Source organism: Lutjanus erythropterus, chromosome 3 (assembly GCF_056507025.1).
Source record: "Lutjanus erythropterus isolate fLutEry1 chromosome 3, fLutEry1.hap2, whole genome shotgun sequence".
In the NCBI taxonomy this organism is placed as follows: domain Eukaryota; kingdom Metazoa; phylum Chordata; class Actinopteri; order Lutjaniformes; family Lutjanidae; genus Lutjanus; species Lutjanus erythropterus.
Genome location: NC_139319.1, coordinates 29,538,883 through 29,557,739, shown reverse-complemented (window position 1 = coordinate 29,557,739; position 18,857 = coordinate 29,538,883). Strand labels below are relative to the sequence as shown.

Sequence of the window (18,857 nt, the reverse complement as noted above, 5' to 3'; positions counted from 1 at the left end):
AAAGAGAATATACGCTTCCTATTTTTAAAATAGTAGATAAATAACAAATCAAAGAATAGTGATAAATTAAATACAAAATGATAAAATTATTGACATGGACAGAAACATTTATTTATTGCAAGTTTTATTTGTATCACAGGCTATCAAATGAGAGTTCAACCATTTAAAAAATTGTTTTAAGTAACTAAGTACATTTACTCAAGCACTGTAGTCAGTTAAGGTACTTGTACTTTATTTGAGTATTTTCATTTTATACTATATAAACTTTATACTTCTACTCCACTACATCTCAGAAGCAAATATTTTACTTTTTACTTAAATACATTTTTTTTTCAGACAGCATTAATTTCTAGTTACTTTTCAGATTACAGATTTGTATAGATTTTTTTAGACATACGTAGTTCTGACAGGACAGCAACGCTACAAACATATGATGATCTCATAGAAGATGATGCATAAACTACCCAGCAGTACATAAAGTAGTTAAAACAAACTCAGCTTTAAACATCTGCTGCAGTAAAATGGTACATACATTTTCACACATTAATGCAGCAGTAATATTAACATATTATTGTGATGGCCCACTGGCAGATGCAGACATAAAAATACGATTTCAAAATATACACATTCACTGGGCAAAAATAATAAAACAACTTCTGATAGATGTTTTTTTCATTGTTGCCTGTTTCTCTTGGCTCTTAAAGAGCTCATAAAGCTGGGGTAGGCAGTTTATTTTGGCATGGGGTTGGGAAAAAGTTCCATAATAACCTTTAAGAATAATGTAATTAAGTGGTCCAAAAGAATACTAGTGTTCTGCTCATCTTCTTGGTTCTGTTTTCAGACTTTAAAAAAACTCTAGCCAGTGACAGAAGAAATTTTGGCCAATTGCAGATCGGTCAGATAGATTGATCAATCTATATTTCTCAAGAGTTGCTTACTGCACCTTTAAGATGGGCTATTCAATTTGCAGTGTTGAAGGAATGTGACTGAGCTCCTCCTCACATGACCTATGCTGAGCTATCATTGCAGATAGCAACGTTGTGTGTCACGCATTTCAAACACCCTGCACACCGCAGACACACTCAACGTGCAGGTGTATAATTAAACTGTCATCTCATCGGCCTGTCATATCATCACAAATGTTCAATATTGATATTTAATTGTAATGCTTATCGGCCATTGCCAATGAGGTGCAAAAGTCAGCAGATCCTTAAATACCAGGGAGAGATGATCAAAACCTCCCTCCAACCCTGTGAGAGCCCGGGGTACAAACTACAAAAGGTAGGAATTGTAAGGAATAATAATTTCACTGGTGGGGAAAGAAAAATTCAGGTCAATGGGAAATCTTTTCCTTTGATATTGGACAATGATCAACAAAACAACTAAAAACCTGTAGAACTAAATTATTACAGCTGAGTGCTTCTTGTGGTGTCATTATACATTTAAATGTCTTTCAAATGTATTCCAGTAATTTAATGTCTTTTCTATAAAGCCCAGGGGACTCATAACAAATCAGGAGAAAGACTTTTAAAAATGGTCAAATTTAAAGCAGCACAGGCTGAGATATCCTAACTAAAATAAGACCAATTCCAAAGAGACTGGATCCTACACTTCCTCAATATTATCTGTTGATTAGACACACACACAAGTTTTCATTCACAAATTTGTCATCTCCGAGCTCAGATAACCCTGATGAAATAATAAGCTGTAGGTATAAAATTGGTGGAGGAGCAGCCCCTTTAAAGTTGGTATACTCAGTAGCAGTAAACATCCAATTTAAACATTTCCAGTGTCTTCTCTTTCAAGGAAGTTTCTAACTAATAATGTTTTTTCTAAGGAGGTATGTAACCAAATCACATCCCTGGTTGGGTTTTATCCTGAAAATATCATAATATCATATATAGTTATTTAAAATTGGGGTAATTCTGCAGAGTGCTGTCAGACCAGAACCTGTGGTGGGTTACCCCGGGGAATGACACTGACATTGTCCTCTCGTTTTACAACTTCCTGTATTTGGGGACTTTTCCCTGAATGAGGACATATCTGATTGAAATTTGACTAATGTCACACATTTGTTCCTCTTGTTTTTGTCAGTCTTCTTCTTGTGAAATAATTATTTCTATCTCCTCCCACATTTTTTGTTCAATCAACTCCAAATTGCTCCACTGTTTGTTCAGACTGTTTTCCACAGACCATCCAGACAGATTTTTGATTTATAAAAAAGATTGAGCCCACAGTTCATTACAATGTTTCACCATAAACAGCTACCACAGATTCTTGCAAAATAAATCTCTGGTGTTCATTGGAAAAAAAGAGACAAACTTTTGATGTTGTGGTAGATGTACTGTGGTAAATTGCAGAATTGTATCTAAAAACATATTTAAAAAAAAAAAAAATGTTTGAATTGTATCTTCATGTAAGTTATTGCAGTCAATGGAAAATAGAACATATTTTAACATCAGTTTGTCACTTATGAAGCAATCAATCTGTGAAAATAAATAAGAGGAATCTCTATTATCTAGATGTTGTCTTTGATAAATTACACTTAACTACATAAATAAAATATGAAAAATGGAACTATTTAAAAAGATTTAATGGAGGAGGGCACTGAGTGGACTTGGCATCTGTATTTCATTCACAGTGTTGGTGGGTAGTGAACTACATGTAATTAAACTAGTAGTTTAACTACATTTTGCTGTAGCTTACTGGTAGTTCAACTATATTTCTATTTACATAGTGATTCAAGTAGTTAAATTATTATTATTTTTTTTTTTTTTGCCATTTTTGTGCAGTTAATTACTGAAACTAGAAACAACTTTGTATCATTTTTGCTTGCATTAGACTTTTTTGTATATTTTGTTGGAATTTCACATCAGAAGTGTATCGTCAAGTTGATCTTTTTTGTTTTCTTTTTTCTGTCCAGTGTATTTTGAACTACTTTTTCTGAGTAGCTGTAATTAACCGAACTAGATTTCTCCTCAGGATGCCCCTGCTCTTTTGCTGCTCATTGCTGCAATTGATTATAAATCGAAAAGCATGTGCTGGTCATTGCATTCTGTTTTTATTTACGTTTTACACAGCTTCCAAACTTAGGTAAGACCTATGTTTACCTTCTTTTTCATGTCAAAATGGATGCTATGAAAAATATTTACTGGAACCTTGTAAAGTCTTTTAAAGTAGCTTCTCCAACAATGTTCATTCATCAGTCCAAGCTACAACGTATTTACCAGTCATTCCCAGAGACTGGGTCATAACCCACAGGTAAATAAAATAAATAAAAGACTATGGAAGAAATTCTACAAAAAACTGAGTCTGTTAATTCTTGTATTAAGTCTTGAATTGCCTTCCTGATGGCAGGAAATAAAACAACGGCATGGTTTGTTAACTCAGCTAACTGTATTTATGTCTCAATTATAAAGTGTTTAATATATTTTAAATTTTCAATAACATGTCAAGATAATATAGAGTGATGCAGAAATAGTGGTAAAAATGGTAAAGAAAGGTAATTTATGCACAAATTTAATCTTCCAATGATTAAGTGAGATTAAGGCCTACTGTGAAGTGGGTCACGATGGTTTGTCATTTTTAGAAAGTGGGTACACAGAAAAGCAGTTTGGGAAACACTGACATATATTCCCCCCGTCCCGTGGGTGATATTTGCAGGTCCAGGTCCCTGTCCAAGGTGTGGGAATCCCTGTAGTTCTGTCGGCGGCCTGCAGGGGGCGCTGTTGACTGTGTAGTGCAGCACAGACGCCATCTTGAGGAGACCCCGAACGCAGCGCTTGTTGGTGGTGATTGACAACAATCTGAGGCGCATCATGATGGGATTACTCACTGACAAGTAAAGCAGCATCACCTCAGCGTTGGGTTGCAGGCGTTGAAGGGGAAGCAGAGGAGCTGTCCGGACATTGTTAGCGGGTTATTTGTCCACAGAGAGAGGCTGCGCTGTAGCCTGATGGCCGGCTAGCTGCTCTCTGGACTCCACCGCGGCCTGCTCGGGAGGAGGAAGGGTGGTGACGGCGCAAAATGCTCCACCGCTGACTCCCAGCCTGACAGTTATCCTTCCCAGAGACTCGCTGCGAGTTGGGCGACGAGCACGATGCACTTATAGATTTTTTAAAACGCTCTTAGCTCTCATTTTTTTCTTGTTGTGTGTAGAGGCTCTGAACAACAACGAGTGCCGTCTTGCGTACCCTGAATCCCAGCCGGAGACATGTCATCCAACTGCACCAGCGCAGCGCCTGTCAGCGCCAGCAAAACCAAGACGAAAAAGAAGCATTTTATAGGACAGAAAGTGAAATTATTCCGTGCGAGTGAGCCCATTCTCAGCGTTTTAATGTGGGGTGTCAACCATACGGTGAGTACATGTTAAACGGCTCCTTGTGGCTACTGAGCGGTTTGTTTATGCTGCTGTTTTGATTTAGCTAGCATGCTAGCTTGTTAGCCAGCTGCCCTCATCTGTCAAGCCAGCTTTGATGCTTGCAGCCAGCCATGTAATAACCCTATTTCATGGATATCAGGCAAATATTAGTGGTGATTTGCTTGGCCGGAAGTCTGCTGGCTGACTCTATGCTGAGCTGGTCGTTTTCATACAGTTTGGAGCTAACTGCTGCTGCCTTGATAGCTCTGCTAGCTCGCTGTGCCCGACGCGTGCGTTTTGCAGGGATCTCAAGTCTTATCTGTTAAACTGTCCGCAGCATGTCCACAACAGCTTGTGCATTTTCACCTCAAAACGCGGCATTAACAGTGTGCCATCATAAACCATAAAGGTTGTAGCGTTTGGAAGCCAAGTCGTGATCTGCGGCTGTAGTGCAGGAGGCATGGAGTGGGAGGGGTGTGACAGGCAGCAGCCGGAGCAGCAGGTTACAGATTTTCAGTCCCACAGCTGCAGACAGCAGCCTGCCTATTGTCTAAATAAACCTGCTCTGAGCGTGTATTTACAGCTCCTATGCTCGGTGCCTGCATCCCCATGCTGCAGTTTATTCCATCACATCATTCCCTATAAATAGAGCAGAAAAATATATCACATTTACTTTTGGCCGAGGCTGCCTATGGCTATGAAAAGCACAGTGAAGGGCAGATTGGACACCAGTGATGGATGGAGTGGGTTTGCACCAGTAGTTTGGTCTTGCCTAATGTGCAATACGCCTAGTAACTGTTGTGTCAGTCGCCCACTCGTGCACAGCTTTGATTGGTGCTTGAAAAGCAGATTCTCAGGTGTGACACAAAGCCCTGTGCAGGGTGAAAGTTTTGACTTCTGAATGGAGGAGCACCTGTTATCTGCAGTGTGTATTCATTGCCACGGTTAGGAGTAACTGTCGGGTAACTCGACAGAAAGTGGATTTTGAGGGCTGACGTGTTTTTTGCACTGATCCCTTGAAAGTGGTCTACACTTGTGACAAGGATACATAATGGAGGCAGGGCTACTGGATGAAAATTGGTGAAATACGGGACAAGCACTTTTCAGCACATAAGCTGTATAAGCGTACAAACACATTAAAAAAAAAAAGTTTCATCACAAATTTTGCCACAGACATAGCGGCACGCTTCCTCATCTGGTTTAAAACTGGTTGAATGACATTAGGAATCCGTTATTTATGGCAGCCTAAACAGTGAAATAGACAAGTGAAAACACATCAGTAGTAACTGTGACATATTTTGCAAAAACCAACAAGAAACTTTTAATATCTAGTAGCTGGAATTATAGCCTACGTAAGTGATTTGATCAGAATATTTTCATATGTCTTTTATATTATCTATTACTAAAATGTTTAATTTTCGTGGATTTTTTTATTAGCGGCAACAGCTGTAATGTGGGACTGTCCTGTATTTTCAGGGTGTCTGGTCACCCTAAATGGATATATATATATATATAATAAATATTTTACAGGTTAACAATCAGTATAATTTTCTATTTTTTAAAGTATTTTAAAGAACTATACAAAAAAAAACACAAATATAGTAAAATATATGAATATGTTAAACCTGAATTAAGAAAAAGTGTGTGTGTGTGTGTGTGTGTGTGTGTGTGTAAACATATATATGTACACATATATAAAAAGCTGCCTGTAAAGCTACCAAATAAAAACAATTGGCATTATTTTCTCTCTATTAAAAAAGTTTTCATATAGTTGCATATCAGACAACATGTATGCTGATACCGATATAGACCAGTATAGTTGTGATGGGAAAAATCAGTTGGGTTCTAGTCATTTGTTTTCAGTTTCTTTATTTCTGGTTCCCTCATGTCAGTTAAACTTACCTTACCTTACTGTCAGATTTAAAGAAATGACTCTTCTACCAAACAGGAATTTAGTCAGTAAATGATTGCAACTTAAAGGCGAGTAACTGCCAAAACTGCTGACAGTGGCACTGCCACAGCAGATTTGACACTGACAGCGGAAATACGTTTTTGTGTCTGTATTAAACCCCTCTTATTTCTGCAAGATATAACATAAGAAGCACAAACGCTAGCTCGCCTCTTTAAAGAAATGACACAGCAAATGAAAATGCATACAACCAAGAAATTAAGGAGGCTGCTAATGATATGGTTATCACTGCAGCATTTCCTGTGTTCAGTGGGTGAACTTTGGCAGTGGGCGTGTGGGTGCAGCAGCACACAGGCCTGGTGATTTGAGGTGTGGGTGGGAAGCCGATTCAAGACATCAAACAGACTTCTCATCAAAGTCCCCTTCTTCCAGTCAGAAGTTGAATGCATTTTTAATAATGCCCGAGCTGTGATGCTGGAGGCCTTCACTGCCACACAGTGTCAGGCGGTGTTTAGATGATGTTCTACACCACCTGTTTGATGCTGTTAATCCCTCAGATTTTTAATAGTTATGTCAGCAAATAATTCTCCCCACAGCTCATCAAGTTAATCGAGCGTTAGCACTTTATTGCACTGCTCTTTCATTTCTTTCACTCTTTCATCAAGCACATTCAGCATCAGTAAATGATGCTTTCATAAATCGTGTAAGACATTTACAAAGGGAACCGTGTGTTCATGTAGAAAGTAGGGCTGAGCAGTTAATCGAAATTTTATCAAAATTCCAATATGGCCTATTGCAATTTTCAGATTGCAGTTGTTGAAGGCAAAATGTGTGTAGGAATATTATTTTAAAGGGATATTTTGGATTTTGATAGTCAGTATATAACCTACAGTAGATGATGGTTGACACACCCCCAGTTTGGAGAAGCATGAAAGCTGAGCAATGTACTGCTGTGGACAGGGTCATGTGTTTTAGCCAAAAGGTTTACTTAAAAAATCAATATCAGTTTAATTGTACACTGTATTTAAAATATTTTCACCACTTCACCTTGCCATCAGACAGCCTTTTCCATGAGAAAGCCACCATTATATGAGCTAAATATCATTCTGTTACGCTCAACCAGACCGTTTCAGCAAAAACAGTCATTTTACTTCCCCCTGCCACGATCAGTTTGTTAGTTTGTTATTTTAAGTGACATTGCCTTGTTGTATTTTATGAATCTGGAACTAAAAGCTCTGGATCAGATGATCATATAAGTTGGTTGTTTATGAACTTGTGAAGAGCAGCATATGCTCATTAAATTTCCAATGGTTTGAGATTTTCACATTATAATAGTCTCAGAAAATATCATGGTACTACACCACTATTATAATTATTCTAAGTTATACTGACCATTAAATTAGTAAAAACAGTGGATTTTATTTGGTTGAACAAATGCTTTGTTATAATTCTGCAAAATATTATTTCTTATATACTTTTTAATAACACTAATACAGTAAAATTGAAAATGTTGATTAGCAAATGAACATGGTATGATAACTGTCAATTTTCATACCACAGGGTATACCATAAAATAAAAGTACCGCTACAAATATATTTGCATTGATTTTAACAGATCAGGAGTTTGAGCTGACTTTCAAAATGAGAAGAATCTATATTAAGTTACCAAACAGTGCTGTCAGGACTAAGTAGTTCCTCTTTTGTCACCCTTTTAGTTCATCTGCCTGTTATTCCTCATTTCACAGTTCCTTAAAGGTTGTTTGGCTTAACTCTCTCTGGGAGAAGTGCTATCGCTTCCATCTTTCCCCCCAGTTTCTCTCTTATGGCTGTTTATTTTATAATCTACAAGGAAGTCCATCAGCGTAAGCATTTGCTCTGGTTGTGTTTGAACAGATAAGATCAGAGTTGGGGGGCACAGCAGCAGCAGTAGCAAGAAAAACTGTCAGCCTGTTCTTTGGTCCCAGAGTTAATGATCGGTGCTGCTGGTAAACACTCTGAGAGATTTGGCAGGATCTGTTTGGGTTGTTTTTGAGTGCTGAGAGGTGTTACAGGTATACGCAGTACTTGGAGGCAAAATGAGATGCTTAAACATATTCTTCTCGCTTCTATCTAGTGATATGATGTTTAAAGCACATCTTGATTTGTTTGACAGGATCTGCACAACAGTAGAGTACTTTGTGTAGGAGTGTGTTTTAAGCATAATTTCAAAATGTGCCCTTAGTGAATCTGCAAAAGTCAATCGTGCTGCTTTGGTTTTTTTTCCATATTCCTGAGTAGTTATACAGTCTGTTAGTGTGTATATCAGCTATTTCATTGGCTCTCATCTGATCTCTCTTTCTCACTTCTCTCCTTCAGGTTAATGAGTTAAGTAACGTGCCTGTACCAGTAATGCTGATGCCAGATGACTTTAAAGCCTACAGTAAGATCAAAGTGGACAACCACCTATTTAACAAGTGGGTACATCTCAGCTTATGCACTGTCAGCACAGTCTGTTAAAGGCACAATCTGTAATCAAAAGGGTCAGTCCGCCTCCAGAGTTCAAAACACCTGCTGCCACTTCAAAATGACACACTGACTTTCCACCTTTGCTCCAACACTGATCAGTTGTATGTGTGAATATATCTGATCAAAAAGGAAACATTGTGCCTTTATCAACCCTGTGCACTCTTCACATCCAGTACAAAAGCAGACTTTCTTTGAATGGACTAATGCTGCTGTATGCAGAATGAATGTCAGCATCTATTATAGTGTGACAGTGGAGATGTTACTGCAGGGTCAGGTAGCATTCATACACAGATTGTTGTCAAAGCTCAGCTCAGCACTTAACTGAGCAGCTTTGCAATACAAATCATCCTCATGGCAAAGTGAAAAAGCAGTACAGGACCAAAGCTATGTGGTGTAAGGCTGATCATGTGATCATCTCAAACAATCAGAGAAATGTGCCACTTAATAACACTAAATAAACAGATCTTTGACTCTTAAATAGCTAGAGCATTGTGTCTGTGCTTGATGCCATGATTTAGAAGACTGTTCTCTTGGATACATTTGAAAATATTGTACTTTATTTGAGTTATGCACCTGCAGTAAGTTAAGATAGGGATAAACACTTCATCAAAATATTATCAATATGACAATATAGCCAATATTTTGATAAAGGGAAAATGTGTCACAACATACAAATTTAAATGAAGCATAGTGGTGCTACAGAGGTGGTCCGGCCTACAAAATCATATTGTCCGGTTGTAAAGGAACACACTTGTTTGTCACAGACAAAAATCACAACATAATTTTGTTTCTTTTTTTCCAGCGAAAATAAAATACAAAGCTTACCATTACTACAAAAATTGTGACTCATATCACAGTCGTATTATCTGTAAAATTAATCATGATATTGCGTAGCTCTAGTTTAAGCGCAGGTTGTTTGGTCTTATTGTTGCTCATGTGTAGGACTAACAATTATTTTCATCATCAATTAATCTGTTGATTATTTTCTCACTTAGTTGCTTGGTCCATAAAATGTCAGAAAATGGTGAAAGATGTTGATCAGTGTTTCCCAGATGATGTCCTCAAATGTCTTTATTTGTCCACAACCCAAAGATATTCAGTTTACAGTATTCACATTTAAGAAACTGAAATCAAAGATTTTTTTTATTTAAAAAATTACGCAATACAAGTACGCAGTAATAATGTACAGTGGCTATAAGTCGACCATGGATTCAACTGGACATGGCGTGTTTTTGATCTGTCCTCCACACAGCTTCATTTCCCACCAGCAATGTTTCAGCAGCAGACCCTTTTGCCCACAGTTATGTTACCTCGCTTAGATTTTGCTGATTCAACCCTTGCTTTTTAATGCGTCTCCTGTGGATAAGCAGGTTATGTGGTTAGTTGCTTTTTTGTGTGTTTTTATTATCTCGAGTCTACTTTCACATTTTAACTGTCATATTTTGCAGTGAGTCATTAATATTATTCTGATGATGGTATTGTTCACAAGTTTTCGATCCTATCTCTTTGCATTTTTTTACTAGAACAAAAACTAAATTCTGTATGCTGTGTCGAAGCAGATGGCTGCCCAACCAGAGCTGGGTTCTGCTTGAGGTTTCTGTCTTTAATGAGTTTTCCTTACCACTGCTGACAAGTGCATGCTCACAGTGGGAATTGTTTGGTCTCTGTGACTATTATAAAGAGTATGCACAGGACCTGCTGAGTATGATAAGTACCCCGAGATAACTTCAGTTATGATTTGGAGCCATATAAATGAAATTGACTCGACTTAACTAACAACAGAAGTACGGGATGTCCCTCATAGAGCCAAAATTAACTATAGATGTATGGATGGAAGTTGCATAAAGCATCTGTTTACCACTGAGATTTATACACATCTGGCTTTAGACGTGAATGAAAATGATGTGAATGTCTTTGCTCAAATGTCATGGAACTTTTTCAATTTGGGTGTTTGAGGTGTTGATTAAGTTGTTGATTAAAAAGTCTCATGTGAAGGGTTGCTTTGATGTTTGCAGCCCTTAAAAATATTCTCATCCAGCAAACTGGCAGCAGCATCTAAACTTGGGTTCACATGTAGAACAAATGCGTTTGGAAGAGGAATACAAAGGTGTAAATGTAAACTATGATATTGTCTGTGCAGAATCCATGCCTTGTTCCTTAGTTTCAGTGAATGTGCCTCTGTCCTCCTGTTTGTTGTACTGACAGTGTGTGACTCTGTCTCTTCTTGCCAGAGAAAACCTGCCTAGTCGCTTTAAGTTCAAAGAGTACTGTCCCATGGTGTTCAGAAACCTGCGGGAGAGATTCTGCATCGATGACCAGGACTACCAGGTGACTCACTTCTGCTGAGACGACACAAACTAACTTTGATCGATTTAAATACAAATTGTTTTTAAGTCTTTGGGGGTTTTAAATTCACACTTTGAATAAAAGATATAACTGGATGCCCCCTTTTTTTTCTTTTTTTTGGCAGAACTCTCTGACAAGGAGTGCCCCACTCAACAGCGACTCTCAGGGTCGCTTCGGAAACCGCTTCCTGTCCAGCTACGACCACCGCTTCGTAATCAAAACTGTCTCCAGTGAGGACATTGCTGAGATGCACAACATCCTAAAGAAATATCACCAGGTAGAACCCTCCCTCCTTGTTTCACCACACAACATATACAGACCTGAGTGTTTTTAACTCAGCACTTTGATATCTGTAATGTGGTTAAACGTCCTTTTGAATCTAAAGTCACACATGCATGTAAATGAAGCAGCAGTGTAGAAATGACTGTAGAGCAGTTCTGTGTCCAGTTTTAATCAGTTTTCATACTGTATATTTGATTCCTCACTCCCACACTCTCTGCTCTCCTCCCCTGATTATCTCCAGTTTATAGTGGAGTGTCATGGCAACACGCTGCTTCCTCAGTTCCTGGGCATGTACAGGCTAACAGTGGACGGAGTTGAGACGTACATGGTGGTGACCCGGAATGTATTCAGCCACCGCCTTACTGTACACCGCAAATATGACCTGAAGGTAGGATATGTTGGATTACTACAAAACCAGACTCTATCAACTTTCTTTCCATTCATTCATTTTTATGACGTGTGAAAGGATTCTCCTCCAAGGACAAAAGGATCAAAAAAATTACATTTAAATTTTTCAGTCATTCAGGTCTGTTTACAAGTGTTGGGGCAAATACTGTACATCTATCAAAACATTGGACAAATCATGCATGTACTACTTAAACTCAACTCATCTTTATTTATATAGAACCTTTCATACACACATGCAGCCCGCAGTGCCTCACATAGCAAAATTAAAACAACAGACAAGAAACAAATAAAAACAAAACAAAGAATAATAAAAACAATTCAGGAAAAATATACCACAGTAAAACAGTAAAATGAATGCCTGTAGAATTAAGGAAGACAGAGAAATGGAATAATATAAAAACCAATGGGTGAAACTAAAATTTAAATGGACAGTTACCCCCAACATCAAAAGTACATATTTCCCCCTGGCCTGTTGTGCTGTTTATCCATCTAGATTTTTTTGGTGTGAGTTTTAGAGATATCTATCTAGTTGTAGAGATGTCTGCCTTCTCTCCAGTATAGTGGGACTAGATGGCGCTTGACTTGTGGTGCTCAAAGCATCAAAAAAGTACATTTAAGAAATTCAAAACCAATGTCTCTTTCCAAAAATCACGACTAGCCCAGGCCTGACCTGTCTCATGATTCAATATTGGGCCTAAGGGGTGATAATGAGCCACTGTAGCATCCACTCTGCCCTCAGTGCAGCTACACTAATGTGGTTTTCTTACATTGCCCGCTTGTTCTGCTCCCTGTCAACATTCCCTATTGGGTTGCCCCTTGCCCCAGGCCTAAAAACCTCCTCCCAGAGGTCTAAAGCTTCTGTGCTAACTACTCAACTGTAGCTGACTTTAGCTGTGTACAGCTAGTGGTCTGGAGTGCAAAGATAATTGGCAGTTAGTGGTAACTCTGGTGTTATGCTGCCCCTTGTTTGTATTCATTCGAAAGATGGCATTGTGGTGGCTGCCATCTATGTTTTAAAAGTCCCCAAGAAACAAGAACAACCTCTGAGCTGCAACCTACGTGCTGAAAACGGCAAGTTAATGCCTGGGAAGCTAATGGTACAGGCATAGACAAGCTTGTAGTTGTTACCTTTTCTTTTGCAGTGATGTAGTAATTTTAATGCCAGATCAGGCCTCCCGACATGCAAATGTTTCACCAAAAAAAGTTCTCCCTTGACACTATTTTGCAGCAGCACCATCCAGTGCATCCTGGGCTAAGCAGCACCCAAGAAGTTTGTGACTGGTTTAAAGAAATTCAAAGAAGGCAGGACCTTTTTTCCGTTGTAGAAGAATGTATATGCACGAAGCCAGACCTTCCTCCCACACTGAGCACCGTGGAGAGAGGTCTGGCTGTGCAAGCCCAGTTAATACAAAATGCACCTTTATTTTTACTTTTGCGTCTGATGGAAGAAAATGACATGTTAATGAATTTAAATGTGGAAAAGTTAATACTCTGACAGTAACATTTGCAGGAGATTACAAACCTGGCTCATCATCAAAGAATTTTGGGTGTGTGCTGAATATTATGGTGCACTGTTTCCCTACCAGCAGTTGTGAATACAGTCAGTTGAAAAAAATCCTTCATAGCATAAACCTTGTCTCCTGCCAAGTATTCTCTGGAGAAAACAACCTTCGCTTTCCAGTATTGACAGTGTAAAAAGACACTGTCTGTAATAAAGTGGCTAATATGCTAACAAAGCCTCTGATGTATCTCGAGCTGCTTTCAATTCATTCTATTTTTATTCTTATTTTCCTTCATTTATAGGGTTCTACGGTCTCAAGGGAAGCCAGCGACAAGGAAAAGGTACGTTTGATTTCTGTGCAGTGACAGCTGCTGCTGTGATAGGATGAAAATAAACGCCCTAAGCTCACCCCAGACACAAACTTGTCAAATGACAGCTAAATTAAGTAGTTATAAGTAAGCAGATGTATTTTAGTAGTGCCTCATGTGGCCAGTGTCTGTTCTGTTGTACTTGTTTTGTGTGTTAACATGCCAGACAACTATTCAGAGTTGTCTGAGTTGTTGTACTAGGACTTTCTTTGTCCAGGGAGCCCTGAATTATTATTTATTACCATTGCACCATTCCCTCTCTTCAGGCTAAAGAACTCCCCACTTTTAAAGACAACGACTTCCTGAATGAAGGCCACAAGCTGCAGATAGGAGATGACAACAAGAAGTACTTTCTGGAGAAGCTAAAGCGGGACGTAGAGGTAATAAACACAGCCAGCATTTCATCCAGTCTGCTGTAGAATTGATCCGCTTCAAAGCAGAGTTTGGCCCTGTTCTCTGTTTTAAACTGCAGGGCTGTTCTGACTGTCCTTCACTGTACACACAGAATAAGTGCTGTGATAGTACTTTTCAGACCAGAACCCCCACAGTAAAGGCATCTATATGAACATCTCAAAATCTAAGTTGTGTAAAACTATTTAAAGATTGAAAGTTTTTAACATGTAAAACCGATTCTAAGACGTTTTAATTTCAATTTTCTTATCTGTTATTTGATTAATTTGAGTATGATTGGCTATCAAAACTCAACACTTTTATTAGAGCTAGTTTTATTAAGCCTAGTACCAAAACTCAGGTATTGTGATGGTACAAGTACAGAAACCTGGTGAATTTAAAGTAACATTATGTAAGATTTGGTATTTTTTGCAAGTGCAATTCTCTTATACCCTCACTGTCATAAATATGAACAGCTGTACACATACATTTATTATGACTACATTTCTTATGATCAACAATAGTGAAATGAAAACTTTTCTAATACTGCTAAATATCAAGGTAAAGATTAACTTGAATGTCACACATACATTTATAGAGCACAATGTATAGTGAGTTTGCAGTCTGCAGTCAGCAGCTGCTGTGTAGCACCCAAGGACCAACTCCAGTTTTATCTGTATTTGAATTAACCTAGCATTCATATTTTTCAAGCAAGTGCAATAACAAAAGATGTAAAAATTAAGGTAAGGTAGGTCAGCTTGGTGTCTGTCTTGCAGACTTTTCACAAAGCTCCCACCAAAGACTAAAAGCCAGTCTTAAATCTACACTCAATACTCCCCTGGTGATGTGAGCTCCAAGTTCAGCCAGTATGGCTGACCAAGCTAATAAGCACTAGCTATCTAATTAACTACTTTAATCAGCTGTTTACTTCAGCATCCATTGAAAACTGTAAATCAAAGAGTTGAGGCAAAGCAGCCAGAGGACATTGGAGGGAAAACCAGAAAACATTTTATATGATGCAGTTTCACCAGAATCAGTGACATAGTTGATGGTGTGCGACATGACTATGCCAAGTCATTGTTATTAGCGTGGGACCAGGTGTATGGGGCGCAGATTTGGAATGACAGACACTATTCAAGTCAGTATGGCATCAAAATGATTGGCTGTTATTTTAAGGAAGAATAGTTGCATTATGTCTCTTTACATACAATGTCCACTCACTTTTTTTCTTCTGTTGTTGGTCTCTCTCTGGTGGGAAACATCTGGCTATTTAGCAGCAAATGCTCCACTATGTTTAACAGCTAATCACTGACTTTGTCTGTCTTTTGTAATGGGGAGGTAACATACATCAGGTTTATCAAAGCCTTTTCAGTGCTGCTGGAACAAATATGAATAAAAGCAGTGTGACTAATGCAGAACAATTAAGTTACAGGCCACAAAACCAAAACAGCGAGCAGAAAGAAACTTTAATGCTCTACAGTGACAAATTTTGTTTTTGGTTCACTACGAGTACACATATCTATTTGATCCATTCTATGGCATGAAGGACTGATATGATACCCATCATTACCGTGCAGTTCAAAATGATAATTTGATTATTTAAATGTTACTCTGAATGTATACTGTGTGCCATATTGTTTGGCTTTTCAATCATGACAAAAGGTCCTTAAGACTGTTGTGATTTTAATTTAGACCAAATATGTGCAGATGTGACATTGAGTGTTTTCTGTGTTTGTCAGTTCTTGGCCACCCTGAAGATCATGGACTACAGTCTCCTGGTGGGCATCCATGATGTGGAGCGGGCGGAGCAGGAGGAGATGGATGTGGAGGGCGTGGGCGAGGAGGAAGAGTACGAGAACGACGGGATGGGCGGAGGCGTGCTCACCGGCTCCTTTGGCACACCTCCCGACAGCCCAGGAAACCCTCTCAACTGCGGAGGATTCTTTGGCCCCGGGGAGTTCGACCCCTCTGTGGACGTTTACGCAATCAAGAGCCACGATAGTGAGGGTCACCTCTGACATCCATCTGACTCACTGAACTTAACTGTAGCTTTAAATTATGCTTAAATAACTGCATAACCACTAACCTAATACGTAATTACTTGTCTGTCAAGGAAGAAGAAAATAAGAAGCATGAGCAAGAAGATGCATCGTCTTGATTTTTAAAATCTGTTTAGTCTTACATTCAGTTTAGTTTTACATGCAGAGTAAAACTTGGATCAGTGAATGCTGTAGTCCTCATACAATTGTAGTAGAAATGTTTCCCACAGAGCCATGGGCAGCTTCTCTCTTTTTTTTTTCAGGTGAAAGTAAAGTGTTGTGTTGTGTTGTTTTTGTGCCAGGTGCTGTGAAGAAGGAGGTATACTTCATGGCTATCATCGACATCCTCACGCACTATGATGCTAAGAAAAAAGCTGCACATGCTGCCAAAACTGTGAAACACGGGGTGAGTGTCAAGATTACATCATAATCATCAGTCTGTAGCCCAAGGATAGAAGTTTAAGAAGTCCCAAAATGAGAAATATTAAATAAGTCAATAAAATATTATGAAAAACATCAAATATATTTTAAAAACTCTTTTATCATTGGATGTCATTTTTATTTCAAAATTCCCTTTTTCATGAAGTCACTTTTAATGAAAGTGCCAGTTGTCACGAGTGTCCGTCCACTCACCTCTCAGTCAATCACAGGTGCCCACAGCCTCAAAACAGGGAACTGTCAGCTAGCTAGCTGGGTCCAGTAAGCTACAACAACCAATCAGAAAGATTCTCGTCTAAAATCACATATTTTGCACTACATACCTCATTCACCTGGATGGGCGTTGTTTGGCAGGACGTAGCAGTACATGCTACGTCAAACACATTGGCAAGCTCTGTGTCTCAGGTCATGAGTACAAGAAAACGTTGGACTGAGGTAACAAAGTCCAGGCTAGTTTTATTTCTAAAGCTTGGAAAACTGGGCAAACAGACAGAATCATACACACGTGCAATTCGATATAAGCTTATCTGATCATTATAAGCCATGGGCAAAATACTATGTACTAGAGACAAACAAATAAATATTTAATCTGGAAAAAAAAGCTACCATTCATGCATTAATTATTAATCAAAACAAGAGTTCGCTGCAGACCTGGATGTATCACAGCAACAGTGTGCATCAGGTCCTCAGACCCCTGGAGCTGCTTTTCACTTTATGTCAGAAAAAAAATGGAAAAGTGTTCATAAGTGTTGAGTTTAATTCCCAGATTCCCAGCAAATGCTGCCTCTGTTCTTACTGTGATGTGTGTGTTGTTAATGCTGACATAAGGAAAAAATCAAATTTACTGTGTGTGGTTCATATCAGTAATTTGAGGAAACTAATTATACTCATTATACTCCATATCTACGTGACCTGAGGCAGAGGAATGTGTGTGTGTCAAGAGAATACAGTTGTATCTATATGTCAACATGTTTCTGTGTGTCGAAAAATACACGGGTCACTCCTTCTAACATGATGATTTTCTGCCTTTATTTATTTATTTTTTGTTTCTCAGGCGGGGGCCGAGATCTCAACAGTGAACCCGGAGCAGTACTCCAAACGATTCTATGAGTTCATGTCCAACATCTTATCATAGACTCATCTCCCAGTCCAGCCAGTCACCTTCCTGTCATCGATCTGTCAAATGCCACGCACTTATTTCTCTTCTCCCCCACCTCAGTGTAGGTCAATACCCCCCCCCACCCCCCGGCCTGTCTCCCCTCTTATTAAAAAAACTACCAGCATCCTCTCACAGCCAGGACCAGTCTGGCAGGAAGGATGTACCGAGCCTGTTACACACTGTCCCTCACAAACACACACACCACCACCACAACCACCGCCTCTCTCATCCAATGCAAGGATAACTCGTGAATTCGGAACAACATCCCGATAATCTCCCTGTTCTCTTTTTTTTAAATTTTCTGCCTCCTCAGCCACCTTGTTACTCCTCACGCCAGCACGGAAACTGTCTCACTAATGCCTTGAACAAGTGTGTCAGCTTCAGCAGTTAACAGTCCGTTAGTACAGTCTCTTTGGTTTCTGTTCATGTTGTTGTTGTTCTTATGATTTCTATTAGACACACAAACACACGCAAACACACACACACACAGACACAAGTGTAAACAACTCGCACAGATGCTGAATGGTCAGATTGCATGACAAAACTCTTTGACAGTCACCATCCGGCTTCTCTCTCAGTAACAACAGAAAAATAACAAATTGTTCTGCTGACAAATTGGACCGACAGGGGATTAAACACATTAATATATAATGGTGTATTAAGTAAATGAATGCAATATCAAAAATGCATGGCTGATGTGTACATGAGACTCCACCAGTAAGTTGAAACATCAAAACCACTGAACTTAGCATCTGAGTGTTAACAACTAAAACGACAAAAAAAGAGAAAAAAAAAATTGGTGTTTGAACGTTACGTTGCCATATTGTTTTTGAATATTTTTGAAATTTTAACCGTGAGCTTGGTGGAGGTTGGTCTAAGAAAAAAAAACTCACATAAAAAGGGGAATTCTGCAGCAAATACTTGTTTTATTACCATAAGGATCATTTTTATATCTTGTTTACATTAATGTAGCAATTTTGTGTTTGTATACAGTATTGTTTTGTTACCAACAGACATTAGAAAAAAAAGGTTACTTGAAAATGATTCATTGCATATTAAAGGGAGTTTTATCTTGTTTTTGTTGTTTGGCTATGCTTATTTCTACGCCGTGTCCCTCAAATGATTCAGTATAGAGTTTGTGCAACCATGTGA

The 18,857-nt window shown here is 38.7% G+C and overlaps 1 protein-coding gene across 1 annotated transcript; it reads left to right on the top strand.

Annotated features, from left to right (window-relative positions):
* The first annotated feature begins 3,722 nt into the window (after positions 1–3,722).
* On the top strand, positions 3,723–18,780 carry LOC146330230 (phosphatidylinositol 5-phosphate 4-kinase type-2 beta-like). Its single transcript, XM_084715716.1, has 10 exons — positions 3,723–4,357; positions 8,625–8,722; positions 11,006–11,102; positions 11,245–11,397; positions 11,644–11,790; positions 13,614–13,652; positions 13,946–14,059; positions 15,809–16,070; positions 16,411–16,514; positions 17,601–18,780. Exons 1-10 carry the CDS (start codon positions 4,214–4,216, stop codon positions 17,679–17,681), a joined length of 1,239 nt encoding a protein of 412 aa, XP_084571842.1. The 5' UTR covers positions 3,723–4,213; the 3' UTR covers positions 17,682–18,780.
* The last annotated feature ends 77 nt before the right edge of the window (positions 18,781–18,857 follow it).